We start from the raw sequence: 22,902 nt of genomic DNA, 5'->3' as shown, positions 1-22,902 counted from the left end.
AGTGGACTAAGCTGTTCAGAAAGTCCTTGCAACCGTTCGTTGCCTCGGCAGAGCACGCGAGGGGTCAGCCAATTTTCACTGAGCAGCTTTCCAATTGGATCACTTCGTGCATCCATTCCTGTTATGAGCTGGTGGGTGTCCCCCAGCCACCCATTGTGAGGGCACGCTTGACTTGGGCGCAGGCCTCATCAGCTGCCTTCATGGCCCACGTCCCCATCCAGGACATTTGTAGGGCTGCCACGTGGTCTTCAGTTCACATGTTCACCTCGCGGTATTCGATCATCCCCCAGACCAGGAATGACACCTTGTTCCTCAGGGCTGTCCTCTGTCCTGGGAACTTGTGAACTCCTACCCACCTCCAACAGATATAGCTTGGAATCACCTATTGTGGAATACACATGAGCAATCACTCGAAGAAGAAAAGACAATTACAGTTACCTTTTCCGTAACTGGTGTTCTTTGAGATATGTTGCTCATGTCTATTCCACATCCCACCCTTCTTCCCCTCTGTCAAGAGTTGTCTGGCAAGAAGGAACTGAGGGTGGTGGAAGCGCACAGTGCCGCTTATACAGCGCCAGGCAGGCACCACTCCAGGGATTGTGGGGGTATTTCCCCTCCCCCATGGATACTGCTAGGGGAAGATCTTCCGGGATTGGTGCACCTGGCGATCATGCACACCTATTGTGGAATAGACATGAGCAACACATCTCGAACACCAGTTATGAAAAAGATAACTGTGTTTTCTTGTGGCATATTGGCATCATGGATCAGTTTTCGCTTTTAAAATAAACATTAATTGATTTGTAAAACAATAGATAATGTTTTTTATTTTAATGTCCAAAGTTAACAGGATAAACAGCAGTTAGTTGTACAGAGAGTCTATTAATGTGCATAGCATCATAGTACTTAAAAAAACAAAAAACAAAAAAAAACTTGGAGTGATGTGTTTTTAAATAATGCATACTGGAAATCTAGACTTTCTGCCCAAAATTGTTTGAAAGAATGCTTTGACTCAAGGTCACCTTTTCTTTTTAAAAATTGTTTTTGGATTTCCGATTTAAGCTAATTTTATGAAGTTGTACTGTTATAGGCACAACCATAAAGCTTTTCTCCTTTTACTTTCTATTTCTTCTCTTTACAATCATTCTTTAATAATAATAAAAAAAATGAAGCATTTCTAAGCAGTTGTATTAATGTGGTTCTGCTTTGAAAAGTGACTAAAATGGCACCTCCTCACTTAATTAGACCAGCTTCTTGGGTGCAAGTCATTCATACTGTTTGTTACTAACATAAGTTTGTTCATCAAGGGCTGCTGTGGATTCTCCCTTGTTGGTCTGAGGGCCTTCTACTGAAAGAGTCTTTATGCTTGTTTATGTGCCAGCCAAAAGAACGAACTTGAATTTCACATCCTTTTTACTTGTGAACTGAGTAGTTTTGGTGTGGAAGTCAGTGGGAAACAAATATAGAACTTCACAATTCCATCTTTTACTGTTGCTTTTCTGAGCAGAGGTGCATTTGAAATAAAACTCAATTTTTGGCTGTACACTTTTAAAAGCTTTCCATTGTCATAGAAAGCTTGTGCTCACTGGTTTTATGTTCTCTTTTGCAAGTCCTTAAGTAATAGCTATATCAATATTCTTGCAGCTGTAAGGGAACAAGATCAGTATTCACTATAAAATTATTCCTGTATGTGAAGAGGATTTATTCAGGAATACTTTACACTGTAATTTTAAGATTAATAACTAGTTACTATATGAATGTTGGAACAGCAGGGCTATTTTGTTTAAGAATATATTAATATGCATTTTATTATGCTCTCATTATTGTATTTGTAATAATCTAGTTTGTAAATGTGAATGGTAAACTACATTAAACCTTACAATATCTGTATTTAAGCAGCAATTGTAAGGATTTGAATTAAAACTGTAAACAAGGGAGGAGTGTGTCCATTATTTTTAACAAAAAGCATTTCAACCTTTCTGTGTGTATTTTAAATGGGAGATATAATCATAGAACATTATCCATATAATAAAATAAAGCATTCTCACAGATGTTAGAAATTGTGTAGCAATCATATTGCAAAATCTGTTTACCCAACACTTTATAATGATGACTGACTAAAACACTAATTATATTTTACTTATTTAAAAATGTGTGTGAATGGAATTTTACAATGCCGTCATAAAGAGAGATTTGAGAGCACATTTTGAAATCTTTTTGCAGCATTGTAGATAGTAAATTACCCTAAAAATAAAATCAAATAACTGATAATAAGTGTGAATAAATAAACCAAGAGTGAACAATCTCTACACATTTAAATTGTTATTCCAGAGAAAATTGAAGGTATTAAGACAGACATTTCTCTTTAGAAAATGGTTTCCAAATCTGAAGGATTTTGCACACCCCTGTGGCTTAATTACTTTTTTCATAGCTCTAATGATTCATGCCAAAAAGAACAGTACATCAGCCCAACAAATATTCCTGGTCACAGAACTGGACTCATAAAAAATTAATATATTGAAAGATCATTGGGAATAATAACACCCAGTGAATCAGCTGAGGAAATCTATCCTGACTTTTTGTTTTGTTTTGCCATTTTTCAAGTGATACTTTTGTCTTTACCCTGGTTAAGGAAGAACTACAGAAAGTGAGTGCTGAATTTGCTTTTTAGAGATCTGGCTAGACTTTGGACTTCTTGGGGCAACTATTTTGTTTAAATTTTGAAGCACTATGGAGAATGAAGACTTCATTATGACAAGCAAGTACAAAATACATGCACACACATGGATATGTAACTGGCTTCTGAAAGAACGTGGGAGAATATTAGATTTGTCACATTGATATCTTTGGTTTCTTATTTGAGATGCCCTTTTGCTCTAGCAAAGTCTCAATTACTATTTTAATTTTTATTTTGGGGAAGTGTTTTTTATGTTTTCTGATTTCACTTGTTTACTTTGTAATAGGAATGATTTATAGAATTTGTGCGAAAGTTTAAGATCACTTCATGAGGCCAGTCTGCACTATACAATTGACCTGTTCTCCTGGGTTACATTGCTAAAAGGCTATTATTTTAAAATGTTTTTCAAAGGTGACTATCAAGGACAAAACCCATTGAATCTGAGTTTGAAAAGCAACTTAAATATAGGCCACATGTATAGATAGGGAAGTGGGCATGTGAATTCTACCCCAGTATAGTGTATCACTCTTTTTCAAAGGAAAGAATATTCCTGTTTTTTTATCAGTGTTTCTTCTGTGTGATCAGTGGTTTTGACCTCCTAAGAATGATCTGTTTTAAATTGTTATGAACACATCGGCTACCATCACTAGTGGAAAAAGAACTAGAGCTCAGTTTGAGCTTAACCTTAACCCTGACAATAGTGAGTTCCGGGACTTGCCTCTGAAACCCTTTCCATTCCCCCCACTCTTTGTTAGACATCTCCACCATCCTTCCTCTCATTCAGGTCTGTAATGTTAGATTCTTCTTGACTTTCTCCTTTTTTCCCCGGAACATCTAGACTATATCCAAATCCTGGTAACAAATTTCTAAAATTCAACCTTATCTCTCTGTCCCTATAGCTAAAGCTTGTGTCCAGGACAACCTTCTCTCACAGTTTGATTGCTGTAACCTTCACCTCTCTGGGTTCCCTGACACTCCACCTACCCTTGCCCAAGTCCATGTAAAACGGCTGCTAAAATAATTTGTCTTTTCTATTACTTTCTCTGTCACCCACTTTTTAAAAAAATTCTTCCACTGGCTCCTTGTTTTCTACTAGCTTTGCCATTGCTTTTAGCACACTTTTCAATGTGCTGCCCACTCCTTATTGAACTCCCTCACTATACTTCTGTTTCATTAGTGATGTCAGCCTTGAATACTCATTTGTCCATTTCTCCCACCTGTGCGTTCTCTCATGCATCTCCTTACACATGGAACTCCCTTCCTGAACTAATCTGTAAAGGCCACTGCTCTCTCCTCATTCAGATCCCTCTTCAAGATCTAGTTTTGCTGGCATGGTAACTGACAGCTTAGCTGGGACAGGTGGAGATAACTGTGATTACTCTTGAATGTATAGGTTACATAGATCCTCATTTTCAGAATCAGTGAGTTGTATTATAGTTAATCTGTGTTACTGAATGATCTTATCATTGCCTTTATTATTACTCCATTCCCTTCCTTCCCCTTATTTGTTACTGTCTCGTCTCTTAAGTGCCTTTTGAAAATGAGACTTAGGATATGTCTGCACAGCAAAGAAAAGCCTGTGGCTGGCCTGTGCCACCTGACTCAGACTCACGGGGCTCTGACTGTGGGGTGTTTCATTACTATGTGGACTTCTGGCGTCAGGCTGGAGCCCAGACCCTAGGACCCTGTGGGCTGGGACGGTCCCAGGGCTCGGGCTCCAGCCTGAGTGAAACAGCCCTGCAGCCCAAGCCTGGTGAGTCTGAGTCAACTGGCACGGGCCAGCCACAGGTTTTTTTTCTTTTGCTGTGTAGACAAATCCAAAGGCTCCAAAGTTGCTTAGGGCCTTTTTAGAATTTTAACCCATTTATACAGCATGCGTCACAACAGGACCCCATTCCTCATTGATATCTTTGGCTATTACTGTAATGCTGAAACTTATGAAGATGATTATGATGACACTAATGTAATTTATACCAGATAATGTTCATGTCCATATAGAATGTCTCATAAAGAAGGTATACAGTGAACTATGGGTCAGATTTTTAAAAATATTTAGATGACTTAAAGATGCAGATAGGTGTGTCAGACCTGACAGTATCCTGAATGAGCTTAGTTCAATAAAGTTAAACCTGATTGAATTACGGTTAATACCTTTGGAGTACATTGTATTAGAAATGCAAATATTTATGTGCGATTGTGAAAGCTTATGGAACTTATTTAGCAAGAAGACAAGATTAATGTGCTCTGTAAAGGGTATATGAGGGAGGTTCAGAGGTCTTTTTGGAACAATATGTGTGAAGTAGATTTCTTAGGAATTACTTTGAGGTGAAGGGAATGTAAATTCTCCCCCTCTGAAGCCAACTTTTTGAAGATACACCCTGGGGAGAGAGACTCATTGTATGTATACCAATTACCTGATTCTGGGGACTCCTGATGGAAGACCTCTGATCTGTATAAAAGGGTGGACTAAGCTTGTCATGCATGTGCTTGTTTTGAGCAGAAGCTGTGATGAACTGGTAACCACAAGGATTCCCGAAAGGGGCAGGTTGAGGGATTTATTCTGCAAGAATCCATTTTAGGGTTCAGGTTCCTAGTAAGTTTATTAGCATGTGTATAGGTTCTTTTGTTTTCTCTGTCATACTTTTTACCTTAAGAATAAAGTAGGCTTGCTTTGAAAGACTTGTGTGGTACTTATATCTTGTCTGTCACTCTATCACTCTCTGAAGAGAAAGCAAGCGGGGTACTTGGGCAACCTGTCTGTGCTGACAAATACACAGTGAAGGCAGAGGAATACCCTGGTCAGAAGGGTTGCCAGCCCTCCAGGATTGTCCTGGAGTCTCCAGGAATTAAAGATTAATCTTTAATTAAAGATTGTGTCATGTGATGAAACTTCCAAGAATATGTCCAGTCAAAATTGGCAATCTCCACTCATGAGAGACAATAGCTGGGGAGGTGGAAACCAAGATTATATGCCCTTGCTGGGGCACTGAGGGGAAATACAGGTACAGTTGCCATGAACTGTGACCATAGGTGAGGGGTGGGATTTTTAAAAGTGCCTAGATGCCTAACTTTTATTGAAATTGTGGTTTTGAAAATCCTACTATGTGCCAATATACATCTTTAGGCGCTAATACCTTTAACAATCTGGCCTTATGTTCTTTTGTTCTTTAATTTATATGGTGCTTCTCAGTTTCTTGAAAACATATGAAAATATTGGTAAAATAAGACGGGGAGGGATTTAAAATATTTAGAAACTTCTCTATTTTCAATATAGATGAGCAGAAGAACTTAGAATACATTTTAGAACAAGCACAAATGCAGAATAAATACAGTAAACCTTTTCTTTCTTCTGGGAACTAAAAATGAACTGAAGTTTGGATTTGATTTTAGCATGATTAATTTTCTTGTAGATTTATTAAGGAATTCTCAAAGGCTTTAAACTGATTTTTTCCCCAGGCATCCTTTTGCCCTCCCTGGGGCTACATCAGCGGTGAGGCTCCCGTTTCCATGATTTCTGTAATAGTTTTTCTTGTAGGTGGTATGATACAAGCTATAATCACAGAGAAAAGTGGCAGCTATCTATACAGTTCAGCTATACATTACATATCTAATGGAAGAATCCTGTACTGTGTGGTTTGCTGCTGAGGAGAACTGGTGGTCTTCCTTGCAACTGTAGACAGCTCCAAAAGAATAAGCAGCAAGATTCAGGACTGCCTGTGTTTGTGACCAGCCTTCTGTCTTGAATTGGACCATTTGATTAATAGGTCTTAATGAAAATTATGTTGACAGTAGGAGGAGCATGAGACTCTGTGCCTGATTCTATACTTTTATAGTACACTCACTCAGTTGATCCCTCCTAAGGAGGGAAATCTTCATCTGATAAACTGTGGATTTACAAATCAGTATTTATAAATCCTTCTGATTGCAGGATCTCAAGCTCTGAATGAAACATCAGACAAAAAGTACTGGCCTTCCATAAAATAAATAATTCCCTTTCCTCCACCTGTCTTGACCCTGGATATGGTATCTGACTGAGTCAGAATTTTCATTTCCCTACTAGAATGACACACTCAAGGTTTCCCGTAAAGCAGAAGCAGCAGTGACCACAGAGCTGAACTTTGGACCCGTCTGAGGCTCAACAAGAGCTAGGAAAGTAAAAAAAAGAAACTGAGGCTTCTTTCTTTAAAAGTAAGTTTCTAAGCCTTGTGATGGTGGCTTGGAAACATAAACCAAAGTAAACTGATCATTCAGGTTGAAAGCGTACCCACTATGATTTTATACCCTTCCATTATAGCCATCCAAAGTTTTGTTTGAGAATCATGCAAACAAAAATGCATTATTTGGAAGGCTCTCAGGTCACCTCATAGCTGAAAGGAGAATGTATTGTAGGCTGCCACTGAGAGTTCTAGGACCCGCATAGCTTGCTATGTTCCCTCATAGCTTACTACGTGCAAATGAGCTGGCTCTTTTGCTGAACAGGCAGTGACTTTAGAGGGATAGTATAATGGTGCAATGATAGTGTATTCTAGTGGATGAAGCATGGGCCTGCATTCTAATTCTGACACCAGATTCCTGTGTAGCCTTGGTCAGGTCATTTAATCATAGATTATTAGGGTTGAAGGGACCTCAAGAGATCATCTAGTCCAACCCCCTGCTCAAAGCAGGACCAATCCCCACCTAGCCCACCTGAGGATTGAACTCACAACTCCTGGGTTTAGCAGGCCAGTGCTCAAACCACTGAGCTATCCCTCTCCCTTTTCTGTCTTAGTGTGACATGAGTGATAACACCTACTTGTCTCATAGAAAGACAGAAGATAGGAGAGAGAGGGTTGTGGTGATTCATTGTTTGTGAAGTTCACCAAACTATGTGTACAACGTTCCAGTAGATGACAGTGTAGCAGACTTCCAAAAATTCAAGTTATTCGACCAATTGTCCTTTTCAATACTTCGTAAATTATTTGAAGTTGTCTCATAATTTTCTGAAACTTTCAAAATGTAGGCTAAGTCTCTGCTCAAAGATTACTTTTTTCTAAGTTTACGCAAAAGTGTTTAATTATATAAGTATGGGGAAGGTGGGGAAAGAGAGTGTTTTCCCACTAGAGAAGAATTCAGGTAACATTTTTTTAAAACCAGTTTTATAGCCAAAATGATTGGTTGTATAAAGTTGAAATTTGGCATGAAAATGATCCTAGTTGAAAAATGCACTTGAGTGTTTTTATGAAAGTCAGTTTTGAATAGACTGAGATGCTGATATCCAAGACAAAGACAATTTAGGAACTTTTCCTTGCCTCTTTCTTCATCCTGTAATATCAGTCATTGGGCTAGATCATATCCTTGCTCCAGTGAGAAGCTCTGCGGTAGGATGGGAACAAAAGTATTAACACTCAGGATGTAGGATTATTTTGCCCATGTAGGGCAGAGAAACAAAAAGGAAAAGGAAGCCTCTGGAACACAGGAAATGTGCTGAGCTGCTGAAAAAAAGATGTAGTTTGTGCTCCCCCTTTTCCTGTCTCTGAGTACTAACCCCTAATCCAACTGGACACTTCCCTAGGGCTATAGAGTACCCCACTCCTCATGCTGAGGGAGCACTACTAGCAACATTTACCTATGGCTTCTCACAGAACCGTTGTGTAGAAGAAGAAGATATTCCTTGCATCCTGTCCCCAGTCCAAGAACACCCTCACAGAACAAAGCAGAATTTAACGTTCAACCTGTCACATCAGTGATTTCCATAAAAGAAGAAGCAGAATGATTTCACTGGGGCTTGCAGAGTGGCGAAGAGATTCATGGGCATAGTAAACAAATATTGTTCAATAATAGTAGTTTCTGCGCAGCAAATTACTCCTGTAGTTTTGATTAGGTATGTATGAGTGAAGCATCATTCAAATCACATTATTCTACAGGCATTCATGCAATAAAATAGTCAGTATTTGTTTTCAGTTTCTAAAGAGAATAGTAAAGCAGTTAATCAAAAGGATTCTTTGAAAATAAAACAAGGAAGATGAAGTAGCTGCAGAAAGCAAATAAAAGAAAAGAAGAGGTAGCATGATAGTTAACTTTATTTGCCTCTGTAAAACTTGCCATCTACCTGCACTAGTCAAAAGCAGCAGGAAAAGGGAGAATGAAGAGAAAGAAGGGGAAATGGATATCACATCATGTATCATGCCTGTCTTGGGTTCAGAAGATATACCAATTACTTCTAAAATAACTCGTGTATGAGATTATCAAGACATAAATCAAAGGGTAAAATTAATAAACCAAATAATTTTGAATTTTAGTGTTCAGTGTATAAATAATAGAATGAGGTGGAAGGCTAACTCTTTGCACTAGAATAATGTGCAAACATATAAAATGAATTTGAAAATGGTTTCTCATTCTCAAGTCTTGGCAAAACACAAATATTAATATATATGGACTCCTAGAGGCTAAATTTACATAATTGGCTTAAATGGGAGTTTGTATTGCTGAACCCTGCAAAACTTTTTCACTCAAAAAAAGGACCTCTTTACAGTACTTGGGCTTCTGCTGGTTTTCTTGGATATAGAAAAAGTGTTATAGATTGTGGCCATCTAGTGGTGAATTGGCTGATTTATAGACTTTTAAAAATAAGAAACTTGTTCAGAATTTTGGTGAGCAGTGCGTCTTGATTTATCTATTAGTACTGGCCAAAGCATTCTCCGTTTATAAATGATCCATACAAAACTATGAAAAATATTGCATTTAGAAAAAATATCTACTTATTTTTGTGGTGTTTTCTTACTAGTGACATTTTTACAAGAACAGAGAAGTTGTTTAAAAAGCTCCCTATTCCTTATGACAAAACAATCCTCTGACATCGCAAGAGCCAATTATTATATCATAGAATTACAGTGAGGGAAAAACATAAAAATCCTCTTTTAGTGTTGGAGCCTGTAGCAGAGTAATAATAAAGTTAATTTAAATCTCTCTAAACAGAATTTTCCAAATAATGTTTCTTGACTTTAAAGTGTTTATTTCCCAAACTCCACTGAGTTCTTTTTTGAAAATAACTGCAAGCTAACTATAATAGTGGTTCCCAAACTGTTGTCCATGACCCACCAGTGGTCCATGGAAAAATGACTAGTACCATTATGCTGACTCTCCTCCTTCCAAATTTCATTAAAAGAAACTAAAACATGTTTAATATTTTCTGAATTATTTTTCTAATTAAGCAATTACTTTAGTTGCTGCAGAGATGTTATTCTGTCACCAAAGTTAGGGAAAGGTGGTCAAGCAAACATCAGTGGGAGAGAAGATGGTCCAAGAAACAGTTTCGTTCAAGATGTGGGTCACATGATGAGATTGAAGAACACTTGCTATATAAAATGAGAACTCTTCAGAAAAAAGCAAAGAAATTTAAGTATTGCTTTAAATAGAACAATACACATTGACGGAACCAGTAGCAAATATAAGTATACTTATTTCTTGTTTTTGAAAATATATTTATAAAAAATTACCTGGCAAATACTTTTTAAAATGTTCTTGTTTTGCCACTGATTTGGGCACTATCTTTGTGCCCAGTTTAATTATTTTGATCAGAAGAATCATTGTTTCATATCTGGTCATTTCAACTACCATTTCCCTGAATTTTGGGGAAACTGACAAATATCTGCTCTATTTCTAAAATTTATAATCTGTTCTTTACAACAAATTAGTTGATGTCAGATTATTATTAAAACATTTTAAAACGAAGGATCTGACTACTTATGCCAATATTGACACCATCCATGCATTAAAATTGAACATTGAATCGGGAAAGCATTGGGTTAATATGTATAATGATTTGTTTCATTTTCAGGTGTTTGGAGTGGATGACAGCCAGGATTATAATAGGCCTGTTATCAACGAGAACCAGAAAGATTTAGTAAAAGATTGGGCTATAAATTCTTCTACAGTAGTGCTGGAAGAAAAAAGACCACTGAGTACAACTGGATTTCTTGACACAGAGGTAGAATATAATTTTTGATGGTCTTCTTTTTTCTTCCAATAAAAAAGAGACAGCACTAATAGTTGACCTGTGAGTGTTAAGCAGTTACCAAAGAAGATTTTGCATACAAAGCATTAATTTAGGCCTCTAAAAATTTGATTTTTCTCATCTCTGTTTTACTGTAGTTTATCAAAACTTTTTGTGTTAGAGGTAGCTAAATTAAATCTTGAAGACATTAAGCTTTGCTACCTTCTGCTTGTACTTGTGTGCAGTTATAGGAAATATAGGATGAGCAGTTAAGTGACCCACATAGGAAGAAAGTATGAGTTCTGAAAACAGTCACAGGGAAATACAGATGGACATCTTCAGGGTTGGAGCTCGAAAGTGAGACCTGGTCTTTGAGAAGGCACTGTTGTTAAATGTCTGAAAGGCAGTGTGGTTTTGTCAATTAGGCAAAGGATTAGAAGTTCTACGCCTGTATATATAAATCAGTTATATCCGTGTGACAGATGTTTGTCATATCTAATACTGGATTCCTGGGTGGCATTCAGATACCAGATTGAAGGGTGCAGTCTGATAACCTGAATAGAATAGAAATAGAACAGAATCAAATTGATGCAGAATGATGAACTACATGACTTAAAGGGCACTACATCTGCTCTTAATTGCCTTGGCAGGACTTATGGTGAAAGATGGTCCAGCAAGAGGTCAGTCAAAATTTAAGTTCTTATTTAATAAGACCTTGATACGTGTCTGTGTGCTTACCAGCTACTAGTGCAAATAAGTTGTTTTTAGTTGCTAAGAAACTACTATAGCAGAATCTGTCTTGTTTGGTGGTATGTTAGTTACTGTGAAATCATGATGTTGACATACGTAGTATATCTAAAATGTATGCTTGAATAGTGACTGTGAGAATATTATTTTGTCCTGTTCCATTACTTTCAGCTGTAAATCCACTGATCTACTGTGTTTTTTTCTGTTTCCTTTTCTTCAGCTCCCTTGTGTCCTCTCCATCTTCCAGTACTGTCTAAAGAGGGGGAAGAATTTTTTGTCTTTCTTTAACTGCACATATAGCCAAGTGTTGCGTGTGTGTCTCTGTGTGTAATGTTCTTTGTGCTTGAGTTTCTAGGCTAGTGTTAATTTATTTGCAGATAAAAGGGGATTATGCCACAGTGATAACATGTACCTGATTTTAACCAATGCCAAAAGATGCAGAATGAAGACTGACACTCTCTCCTAAACTGACTCCATTATGTCTGTTCATTTGCGTTGATTACCGTGGGCTGAATCCTCAGCTGTGACCAGGGAATGTTGAGCACAGCTGAATAAGGAGCTGCAAAGGAATTGTTTATGGCTGCCTACTCTTGGGTTTGTCTGCCATCCCCAGCATAGTTTAGAGCAGCTTCAAAGCCGCTCCAAACTGTGCAAGTTAATAACTGTCCTCTAGGGGCCATAATGTTGGCTGGAGATCAGTGTCACCCCCTGTAATTCTGAACAGGTTCACACCCCATCTATGCTGGAGTGGTGAGGAGTTGCTGGTATAGAGTCACCTATGCTGCTAAATGCCAGTTGTGGATTCTCTCCTGCACAGGAATCCTCATCTGCCTGTTTAGGGCAGGTTTAAATCCCTTCATGCTGGTGGAGTTTTTAAATTGGGTGTACTTTAGTTTGCAATATCAGACTGTCTCTTGATAGTCATAATGCTTAGCAGAACTAGTAGGTTTGTAAATGTTTGGAGATGGAGGGTTTTTGAAACAGCATTATATATGAGGCTATTTCAAGCCACAAAGGGTGATATCAAAGAAGGTGAACTCAGGAAGAGATGAAGACAGATGTAGTTGGGGAAGGAGTTAAGGAAGGCTTTGAAAGTAGAAGTAGATTGTATTTAAGAAAAAGAAAAAGAGAAGCTAGTTCAAATTCAAGCATCTGGAGGATGGGAATATGATCATGGCAATAGCCTTTTGGATGAACTAGAGAGAGGGTTGCAGTATTTAAAGTACAAAGTTACCAGAATACATACTAAAACTGTTTTCGTATTAGAGAGAAAAAAATAAACATAAGTTTTGGAGACATAGATGAAGAGGCAGGATGAGACAAGGGCCAGGATATGAGAGTAGAATGAAAAGGAGAAAGGGATAAAAAATAGATGTATGTTGCAAGTCTGGGTGATGGGACGAGTGAAAGTGGTGTCAGTAGTCATGCAGACGGTGCAGAAGGATTTTCTGGGAGGAAAGATAATTTTCACCTTAGATATGTTAAGTTTGAAGTGCTTGTAATACATCAAGAAGAAGATATACATCCAAATGAAGGAGTGAAATTAGCTCTTTCACTGAGGAGATTAGCAACCTTGTATTTCATGGCAATGGTTAAATATTCTAAGATTGGCTGAAATTGAGGGAGTGAATGGAACAAAATAAAACAGAATGGAGTGAGTGAAAGATTTGGATTGATTATATATAGTTCTTTGACTTCTTAACTTGAAACTATTGCAGCTTAGTTCTTAATTATTTAATAAATAATGAGCAGCTCAGCCTCCGACTCCAACCATTCAATAACAATATTTTAAAACACTTGTATTTTCTATATTAAACAGCAGCCACTTGCCACCAGAGGTCAGCATGGTTTAAGGAAAAAAGCTAATAGAATTTTTTTAGAACATTTAGAGAGTTTTTGGTGGGAAAATTAACAAGGTAAATTTTTTTATGAATTTGATTAATGTGATTACTTAACCAGTTTGAGATTTGGATTTATCGCTTTCACCCACAGTTGGAACATAATTTTCAGCGGTCAGATTATTTTAGACTAACTACAATTTTGTAATCTTTTACTTTGGTACTAACATCATAAAATTTGTCTCTGCTCTTTTACTTCCTGGTTTTCTTTCACTTTTTGCACAAAATGGAAGCAGTCTTGTTAAAATTTTGGTACTTTACTTTCAGGTTCACATGCACCAGTTTGATGATATCATGGTCTTGAGCAGCTCTGAATGCCTATGTTCACTTTTTCTGCTCGCTTAAGTAATAGTAGTAGTATATAGCTAGTAAATATTCTGAGGTGTGAGTAAATATATTCTGTATGACTACTTAGCATATTGCATCCGTATTAGAACAGTTGAATCACTATGCTTCAAACAGGTTTTATTTTTATAATTTATACTTGCATTGCATTAACTCCTCGATACTTCAAAACAAACCATTTGAATGTCAGTAAATTCTCTGATCCATTCCTATACCCAAAGCACTCAGCCTGAAATCTCTGGCAGTTACTTTTTTTCCCTTTGGTTAAAAAAACTGCTCTGGTATGACTTAAGGTGTTCTATGTTACGTACTGTAGGAGTTTTTCAGCCATGTCCTTTAAACCTGAAGCATGTCCATAGCAATCCTTTAGTGTGTAGTCCATAAATCTTACCTGAAGATATGCTGCTTTCTTTGGAGTTTAGAGCTAAAAGTCACAGTAAAGGGTTATTTGATGCTCCAGTTCACTGGGGATGGAGGTAAAAGGAGTGAATAAGGGAAAGTTGAGTCAACGTGAATCACTTGAGCAGTCCAAGTCTCAAATTTAAATCTGAAACTGTCTGAAATGGGGATTTGGAAACTCCTTATGCAGTATAAGATGATGCTCAGAGGTTGTCTTCCTGGTGATTTGGAAGTCTGAGAGGCTGTTGATATGATTTCTTATAGGAATAACTATAGGATCGGTAACTTTATTTTTTTTTTTTTATATCTGTGTGTGTCCTATTGGTTGTTTTCCACCATGGTGATGTATGTTAAACTTAAAAATAAAACTATTTTGTAACTTTATCAGTTTTGATAAGCTATTTGTTACTGTAGCAGAAATTTAGGAAGGAAGATAAGCTGCTTAATGCGACTGTCTTCACAACACAAATCTATAGCAGAGGTTCAGCAACATAACCTGTGGCCCTGAATACTACATAAAAAGTAGGAGTTATATGTTGGCAGTGTAACTAATTTAATTGTCTTCTGAAAGTAAAATATAAAGCTCATTTTGTTATAATTAATTTTTGGGGCAGCGAAAGCTGGCCATAATATCCTGTTCCACAAAATAAGAGTTCAGACTTCTGATAAAGGTGATTAAGTTCCTGGGGTTATGGGTAGTATAGGCTGAGCTACTCAGATTTCCCTTTAGCATATGGTTCACAGGTGGTTAATTGGTCTCTACATCATATTTTGGCAGGAGTTTTAGTGTTGTAATAAAAACAATACTGTTAATGGGAACAGGAGAAAATGAAGTAAATAAAGTTTAGGATAAACCAAAGAGGAAGATGAATCTTTAGATGTTAACAAAAGTCTCTTCAATTAGTCTTTAAATACTGCATACATATATACTATTATATATTATTATACTATATAATTCAGTACAATATATGCACTGTTGTAGAAAAGTCTTTCATTCTTCTTGCCATCATTTTCTTCTCCGTTTTGGTCAGCAATACACACACTTAAAGTAAATGAAAAATTGCCTTAATTTTCTATAAGTAGAACTGAAACTTGTAACATTTGATTTTGAAAAATGAATTCAAGTTGCTGGTTTGTCTAATGGCAAAGATCAGGCTGACGGGCTCCTCTGGCATTTCACATTCCTAAAATAGTGTTGGAAGGTAGATTCATAGCATTCTTTGTATTCTTTTGTGTTAGTGATGTCAACTGCATCAGCAGGGGCAATTCAGGACCATGAATTCAAATCTTGACAATTAAATGTGAGCTGGGTATGGCTACACTTGGAATTTCAAAGCGCTGCCGCAGCAGTGCTTTGAAGTGTGAGTGTGGTCGGAGCGGCAGCACTGGGAGAGAACTCTCCCAGTGCTGCATGTAAACCACATCCTTTATGGGTGTAGCGTGCAGCTCTGGGAGCCGCGCTCCCAGCGCTGCTGCCCTGATTACACTGACGCTTTACGGCACTTGCAGCGCTCAGGGGGGTGTTTTTTCACACTCCTGAGCGTGAAAGTAGCAGCGCTGTAAAGTGTGAGTGTAGCCAGACTTCACGTTTGCTGATATTTGCTAGTGTCTCAGGACTGTCAGATGACCTAGATGAAATATGTAGGAATTTCAGTCCAGTTTCTAGTGTGAAAATGACCATCACAATAGACCCTAACTGGCACTCTGATTGGAAGTGCAAAGAATTCAGTGGACAAGGGAGATTCAGCTAAACTCTCAAGAGTGCAGGTAGCTCATCCAGATTCTTCATGAGGTACATTTGTGGGTCTCAGTTCCTCTACCTTAATCTATGATTATCACTGTTGTCTGTCTAGAGTTACCCATCTTCACTGGAGATGTAAATTGTCAGTAAAATTGTTCTTTTTAGACTCTTAAAGACAAATTCCCTGCACTCAATCCCCTCCCCCCCCCTTGTATCCATCCTATTAGTCTTAATTAACTTCAGTAGAGCCTTTGGAGATATGATTTTTGTTGGGCTATGTGAATGAGTGAGATGCACAGACAGTGATGCTGTGGTATGTTAGATGAAATAGCAGTATTATATTTGTATATTTGGAGACCTTTTCCAGAATAATCTTAAATTATACAACAGTAAAATTAAATTGTCATATAATTCAACTCATAGACAAAAGGACATGTCCTGTATGTAAGCCTAATTTTAAAAGTCTAAACTTTGATTAAAAAGGAAAGCTAAATAAGTAGAAATCAAAGCTATTCAAGCATAGTTTCTCTCAGAATAATATATTTCATGACCCTATTCTTTCCAGATCATTGATTCCTTACAGTGATACCTCTAAGACAATCCTGGTTATCTTGTGAAACCCAATCATTTAATTTTTATCCATACTAAAAAATGTCCTCAGCTTCCTTTGTTTTGGCTACAAAAAGTGCAATTCAGTTTTTTGTTCATACATGAAGCTATATTATTGGAGTTTAATGATACAGTTTATTTATAATTTACAGAGCCCGATACCTTTTCCAGTCACTTCACATTTTCATGTTGAAATACAGTTCCAGACACCTTTATCTTCGGGCAGTTATGTTTACATATGCTACCAATACCCATTATTTTTTGAAGTACTCCAAGTTATCTGGCTTGTCCAATCCTTAAACTAGTCTTCCTGTCAGGATCAATTTAATAGCTTCCTTTTTACTCTGGACAAAAAAATCTGCCTTGTCCTTTTGTTCTTTTTTCCCCCCTGGAAAAAATATATTAATTTTTGAGTGGTTAAAGCCTGCTAGCTCTACCTTTGTCAACAACTTCCTCTAAATTCAGGAATGAAATAATCTTGTTTCACCTAGGCATATATTCTTTCACATAATATATATTGTTTGAATATTCATCTCAGTGGGAAAATGTTGGGAACCACTACCCAGCCTGTAGTTGTTCTGCATCTGTCTAGAGCAATAAAGGATTTAAGACTGTCAATCCAGTATTAACATTAGGATTCTCCAAAATAAAATAAAATAAGTTCCTTTAATATTTGCACTTTCCATGAAAATAATTAAGATTTCAAACACATCTGTGTTTTGATAATATACCAGTTTATCAACTTTATATCACATATTTTTAAGCAAAATCTGCTGTTTCTTGTCCTATTTCTTTTTTTCTTAGGAAGGCTCTTCTGCATCTGGAAGTAAACGTTGGGTGTCCCAGTGGGCTAGTTTGGCTGCTAATCATACACGACATGACCAGGATGACATGAGGTTGGAGTCATTTGCACCTGCTCCTCTAGAAAACGGTAGGATAATTTGTTATCGTATTAATTTCTGTAGCAAAGAGTATATGGAAGTGAAGGACTTATTTACAAAACTAGACAAATAGTTTAAATATCACAAGTACTATAGGTTCATCATCAGTTACATTTCTGCTAAGTCTTAAAAAACAAACAAAAAACAAAACCTCATAATATTTTAGTCTGATATTTAATTAGTCCTTATAAGTAGGGCTGTCAATCAATCGCAATTAACTCATGCGATTAACTGAAAAAAAATCAAGATTAATCTCAGTTTTAGTAGCACTGTTAAACAATAGAATACCAATTGAAATGTATTTACTATTTTTGGATGTTTTTCTACATTTTCAAATATATCAATTTAAATTACAACACAGACTACAAAGTGTACTGTGCTCACTTTATAATATTTTTATTATACTGTATGTGCACTGTAAAAATGGTAAACAAAAGAAATAGTATTTTTCAATTCACATCATAAAAGTACCTTAATGCAATCTCTTTATCTTGAAAGTGCAACTTACAAATGTTGATTTATTTTTTTGTTACATAACTGCACTCAAAAACAAAACTATGTAAAACTTTAGAGCTTATAAGTCCACTCAGTCCTACTTCTTATTCAGCCAGTTGCTAAGATAAACAAGTTTGTTTAAATTTAAGGGAAATAATGCTGCCCTTTTCTTATTTCAAATGTCACCAGAAAGGGAGAACAGGCGTTGACATGGCACTTTTGTAGCGAGTATTGCTAGGTATTTATGTGCCAGATATCCTAAACATTCGTATGCCTCTTCATGCTTCAGCCACCATTCCAGAGGACATGCTTCCATACTGATGACGCTCGTTAAAAAAATCTGTTAATTAAACTTTGACTGAACTCCTTGGGGGAGAATAGTATGTCTCCTGCTCTGTTTTACCAGCATTCTGCCATGTATTTCATATTATAACAGACCCAGCACATATTGTTCGTTTTAAAAACACTTTCACTGCAGATTTGACAAAACTCAAAGAAGGTACCAATGTGATATTTTTAAAGATAGCTACAGCACTCAACTCAAGGTTTAAGAATCTGAAGTGCCTTCCAAAATCTGAGAGGGGTGAGGTGTGGAGCATGCTTTCAGAAGTCTTAAAAGAGCAACACTGCGATACAGAAACTACAGAACGCGAACCACCAAAAAAGAAAATCAACCGTCTGCTGGTGGCATCTGACTCAGATGATGAAAATGAACATGCATCAAACCGCACTATTTTGCATTATCAAGCAGTACCCGTCACCAGCATGGATGCATGTCCTCTGGAATGGTGCTTGAAGCATGAAAGGACATACGAATCTTTAGCACATCCGGCATGTAAATATCTTGCGACACCAGCTACAACAGTGCTATGCAAACACCAGTTCTCACTTTCAGGTGACAATGTAAACAAGAAGCAGGCAGCATTGTCTCCTGCAAATGTAAACAACTTGTTTGTCTGAGTGTGAGTGACTAGCTGAACAAGAAATAGAACGGAGTGCACTTGTAGGCTCTAAACTTTTACATTGTTTTATTTTTAATGCAATTTTTTTGGTACATAATTCTACATTTATAGGTTCAACTTTCATGAAAAAGACATTGCATTACGGTACTTGTATGAGGTAAATTGAAAAATACTATTTTTTACAGTATAAATAATTGTAATAAAAAATAAATATAAACTGAGTACTGTATACTTTGTATTCTGTGTTGTAATTGAAATCAATATATTTGAAAATGTAGAAAATATCCAGAAATATTTAAATAAATGTTATTCTATTGTTTAACAATGCGATTAATCACAATTCATTTGTTTAATTGCTTGACAGCCCTACTTTATATTAATGATAAAATAGGCCGAACAGTATAGAAAAAAGGTTATTGGTACCTATATTGGGAAAATATAAAAGGAGACATTCATTTAAGATTCAGTTTGGGTAAGCTTGTCAGATCTTTTTATTAGTATATTTCCCTGTATATAACCCTTCCCACTGAGCTTCAGTGGACTGACCAGTAAACAGTCAACCTGAAACTTCAACTGTATGGTCCAAATAAACATTCTAAGCATAATTTGATATTGTTATCATCAGAACGCCTATGCAGTTGCCAAACCACATTATCCTGTTTCTTCTGAGTGACAAGTGTTCAGGCTCCTTCCTTCTTTTATTAACAACTTTGCCAGACTTGTTTATTTGAAATATGCTATTCCTCATGTTGTGCATTAAAACATATATTTGACTGTGAAAGAGGTGATCTCTTTGTTTTCTTTTTCTCTTCTTTTCACCTTTATTTGTAAAAGTTCAATGCAGAACACAGGGTTGATTATTTAAACACAGATTCTTGAAAATCAAAGGTTCTAGTGCAAGGTTTATAAGGTTATAGATTTAAAATCCTGCCCAGGTTTTTTGTTCTTTGTTTTATGGTGCTAGCACAATTGGGTCCTCGTCTATCACTAAAGCTCTTAAATGCTGGGATGATAATGATGTATTTAAATTCTTACTGTAAATATTACACACTTATATAGCTGTTTCTATCTTGAAGCATTACTATAAAATGGACTGAAAATCAAAGGGCGATATAGTCTCACTGAGTTTTCTAACTATTGAAATGAGCATACTATTAATTGACTAGGAACTCATGAGCTACTACTCCAGTGCTTTATATTGCTGTCTTGCAACCAAGGCATGTCTGGTTTTTGGTTTTTTGTTTTTGTTTTGTTCATGACACTGAAATGAATGTAATATCAAAATTCTACCCTGAAGCAGTGCTGCTTTCCTAAAACCACAGTATTCACTAGCAATCATGCTGGCTGCAGTGCAGGGATAATGTCTTGGAGGAATTTTCTACTGGACTAATTTAGGAGTTAGTGTGCATAACTTCGTTGTGAAAAATGGCTGACTTTGTAATTCTTACCAAGATACAAAGTTACAACTTCTTTGGTCTCAGATAACAACAGAAACATATTAAAAATAGAAGTATTTAGCACCTGGCATTCCGCAACACACAGTACCAGCAACTAGCACATTTGCAAAGGGTAGTGTGCAGAGAGCTGTTACTGGAAATGCTGAGTAAAATGAATATTTCTCTCTACTGTAGTTAATATTTATTGTAGAAATGTCTAAATATATATTTTTTGAGTGCTGCTCCCTATGAGTCTAGAAATTTTTCAGTATCCGTTGACCCACATATACACAGTAGCTTCCCCCATATTCCAAGGGTAGAAGAGGATTGATGCCTCTCCAGTTCTTTCTTGCCGCTGCATGGCCTGAGTCAGAATCATGTCTTCCTTCACTCCATGCATTACCTGTAAAGTAAATTTATTGTAAATAGTTTTATATTTTAGCTTAGTAGTTATAGTTAGTATACCATTCGGGGGAAAGCCTCCCTGGTCCCAAAACTATGCACTTGCAGAAATGTCAGAGATTTTTTTCCCCTCAGTGGTACCCGTAGGGATAGCTCAAGCATCATCTGTCGCCACACTGCATGCTGGTAAAAGGAAGCGGAGCTGTCCCTGACACACCTCAGTTCCTTCTTACTGCCAGTTATTGGAGCAATCCAGACTTGTTAATTCAAGTGCTTTTCTCTGTCCTTTCTATATAAAGACCCTATTTGTTGTAGATTAGTGGTTTTAGTTATAGTTAGTTTAGACCATTTTAGTGCTAGGTTTCCATTTTTGTGATTTTTTTGACCACTTTTTATCTTTTGGTACCAATATCAGTATCAGAATGATGCCTCATTTGGTGGGATTTAAGTCCTTCTGAATCTGTGCAAAGCCCATGCCAGTCAGTTGTCCACATCTGGCCGCTTGAAATGTTTGGAGCAATCCCATGGTAGTAACAAATGTCACATTTGCAAAGATTCAAGCTCCACTCCAAAAAACCAGGGTGGGGAGGTTTATGTGCTTGCCTAAGGACGCAGCACTTTGACCCCTGTTGGAATTAACGCATGGAGAAATTGCTCCAAGTTTATCAACTTCGATACAGAGCGCTTCATTGGAGATGCCGGCTGGTCCTCAGGACTGTTCCCTCATACTGAAGAAAAGGCTTAGGCCTTTCTCAAGTTCAGTTCCTCTCTGAACTTAGTCAGTCCTGAAGCCAGACAGAGGCAGACGCTCAAAGTGTTCAGGGGAGAGAGACCCCGCTGGAATGCTTTGTCTCCCAAGAGAAGATTGTCATCTCCAGAGTCTGTGCCAGGTCTGTCGAGGCCATCCCCTGAAAACTCTGAACTAGGAACAATTACCTGGCTAAGTGGAAGCACTTCTCCAGAATTGGACACCCCTGGATTATCTTGTAGCTCTAAAACAGAGTTTGACTATTAGATCTATAAGGATGCATATGGCAGTTGTTTCAGCCTTTCACTTCTTGGTGGATAATAGATCCCTTTTCTCAAACCCCATTGTCACCTGATTCCTAAAGGGCTTGGTCAAATTATAGCCGCATATACAAGACGCCATCCCTCGGGATCTGAACTGATTCCTAGCAAAATTGATAGGACCTCCCTTTGAGCCTCTGGCCACTTTTTTCCTCCTTCATCTTTCCATGAAGGTAGCATTTTTGGTGACTATTACCTCAGGCAAAAGGATGGGCAAGTTGAGAACTCTGGTACAGTTTTCTGTAAGAATAAAGTTTATATCCACTATCGTCCAAAATTTCTCATGAAAGTAGTCTTTAATTTCCATGTTAACCAAGCAATTTATTTGCCCACATTCTTTCCAAAACCCCATGTGCATAGGGATGAGGAAAAGCTTCACGCAGCTGTGAGAAGGGTTTTAGCTTTCCACCTGGAGTGGGCTAAATCTTATTAGATCTTCTATTTAGTGGTTTATAGCAATTGCAGACAGACATAAGGGCCAACCATATTGCATTCAGAGAATCTCATGCCAGATCTCTTAGTGCATTTGTTTATGCTAGCAACTAACTAATACAATCCCGCCAGCTAGAATGTTGACACATTCTACTAGAATGCAGGCAGCTTTTGCAGCTTTCTTGGTGCAAGTGCTGATCACAGACATCTGTAAAGCAGCAACCTATTCATCACTCCACACTTTTACTTCTCATTATGACATTTCCCGTCAGTCCAGTTTCAGATGGGTCATCTTACAATCATTCTTCAGGTAGGCTCTGAACCCACCTCCATGTATATTTGCTTGTGAGTCACCTACAGTGGAATAGACATATTCAATCACTCAGAAAAGAAAAAATGGTACCTACCATTTTATAACTGTTCTTCGAGATGTGTTGCACCTGTGCATTCTGTGACCCACCCACCTTCCCCTCTCTGTCAGAGTCTGTCTGTTATGAAGGAACTGAGGGAGGATCGGGCAGCTCTGCTTTTATACCAGCACACAATGGTGCATAGCGACAGGGAACCACGTCAGTGGCTACTTCGACATCTGTGCATGGGGCACATGTACACCTAAATTGGAATGGACGTGTGCAATACATCTTGAAGCACAGCAGTTATGGAAAGCTAGGTAACTGGGTTTTTTTCACCCCAATAATCTTTATGGTAGACTGTTACTATTCCAGGGTGAGCTGTACTTTTGATCCCTCACTCAATTTCTCCGTGCACATCTTTTCCA

The 22,902-nt window shown here is 37.4% G+C and overlaps 1 protein-coding gene across 9 annotated transcripts in view; it reads left to right on the top strand.

The window, feature by feature from the left end:
• The window catches only part of CEP170 (centrosomal protein 170), a 220,860-nt gene that overhangs the window by 132,361 nt on the left and 65,597 nt on the right, over positions 1–22,902 (top strand). For 8 of the 9 annotated variants that reach the window (XM_075064198.1, XM_075064194.1, XM_075064196.1 and 5 more), the window contains 2 exons: positions 10,494–10,643; positions 17,193–17,319. In XM_075064198.1, coding sequence (XP_074920299.1) covers positions 10,494–10,643; positions 17,193–17,319 — 277 coding nt within the window. The remainder of the gene's footprint in view (positions 1–10,493; positions 10,644–17,192; positions 17,320–22,902) is intronic. The other variant, XM_075064197.1, reaches the window with a different exon arrangement.

Source organism: Chelonoidis abingdonii, chromosome 3 (genome assembly GCF_003597395.2).
Source record: "Chelonoidis abingdonii isolate Lonesome George chromosome 3, CheloAbing_2.0, whole genome shotgun sequence".
In the NCBI taxonomy this organism is placed as follows: Eukaryota; Metazoa; Chordata; order Testudines; family Testudinidae; genus Chelonoidis; species Chelonoidis abingdonii.
Note: the sequence above shows the minus strand (reverse complement) of the source record. Positions and strands in the feature narration are given on the sequence as shown.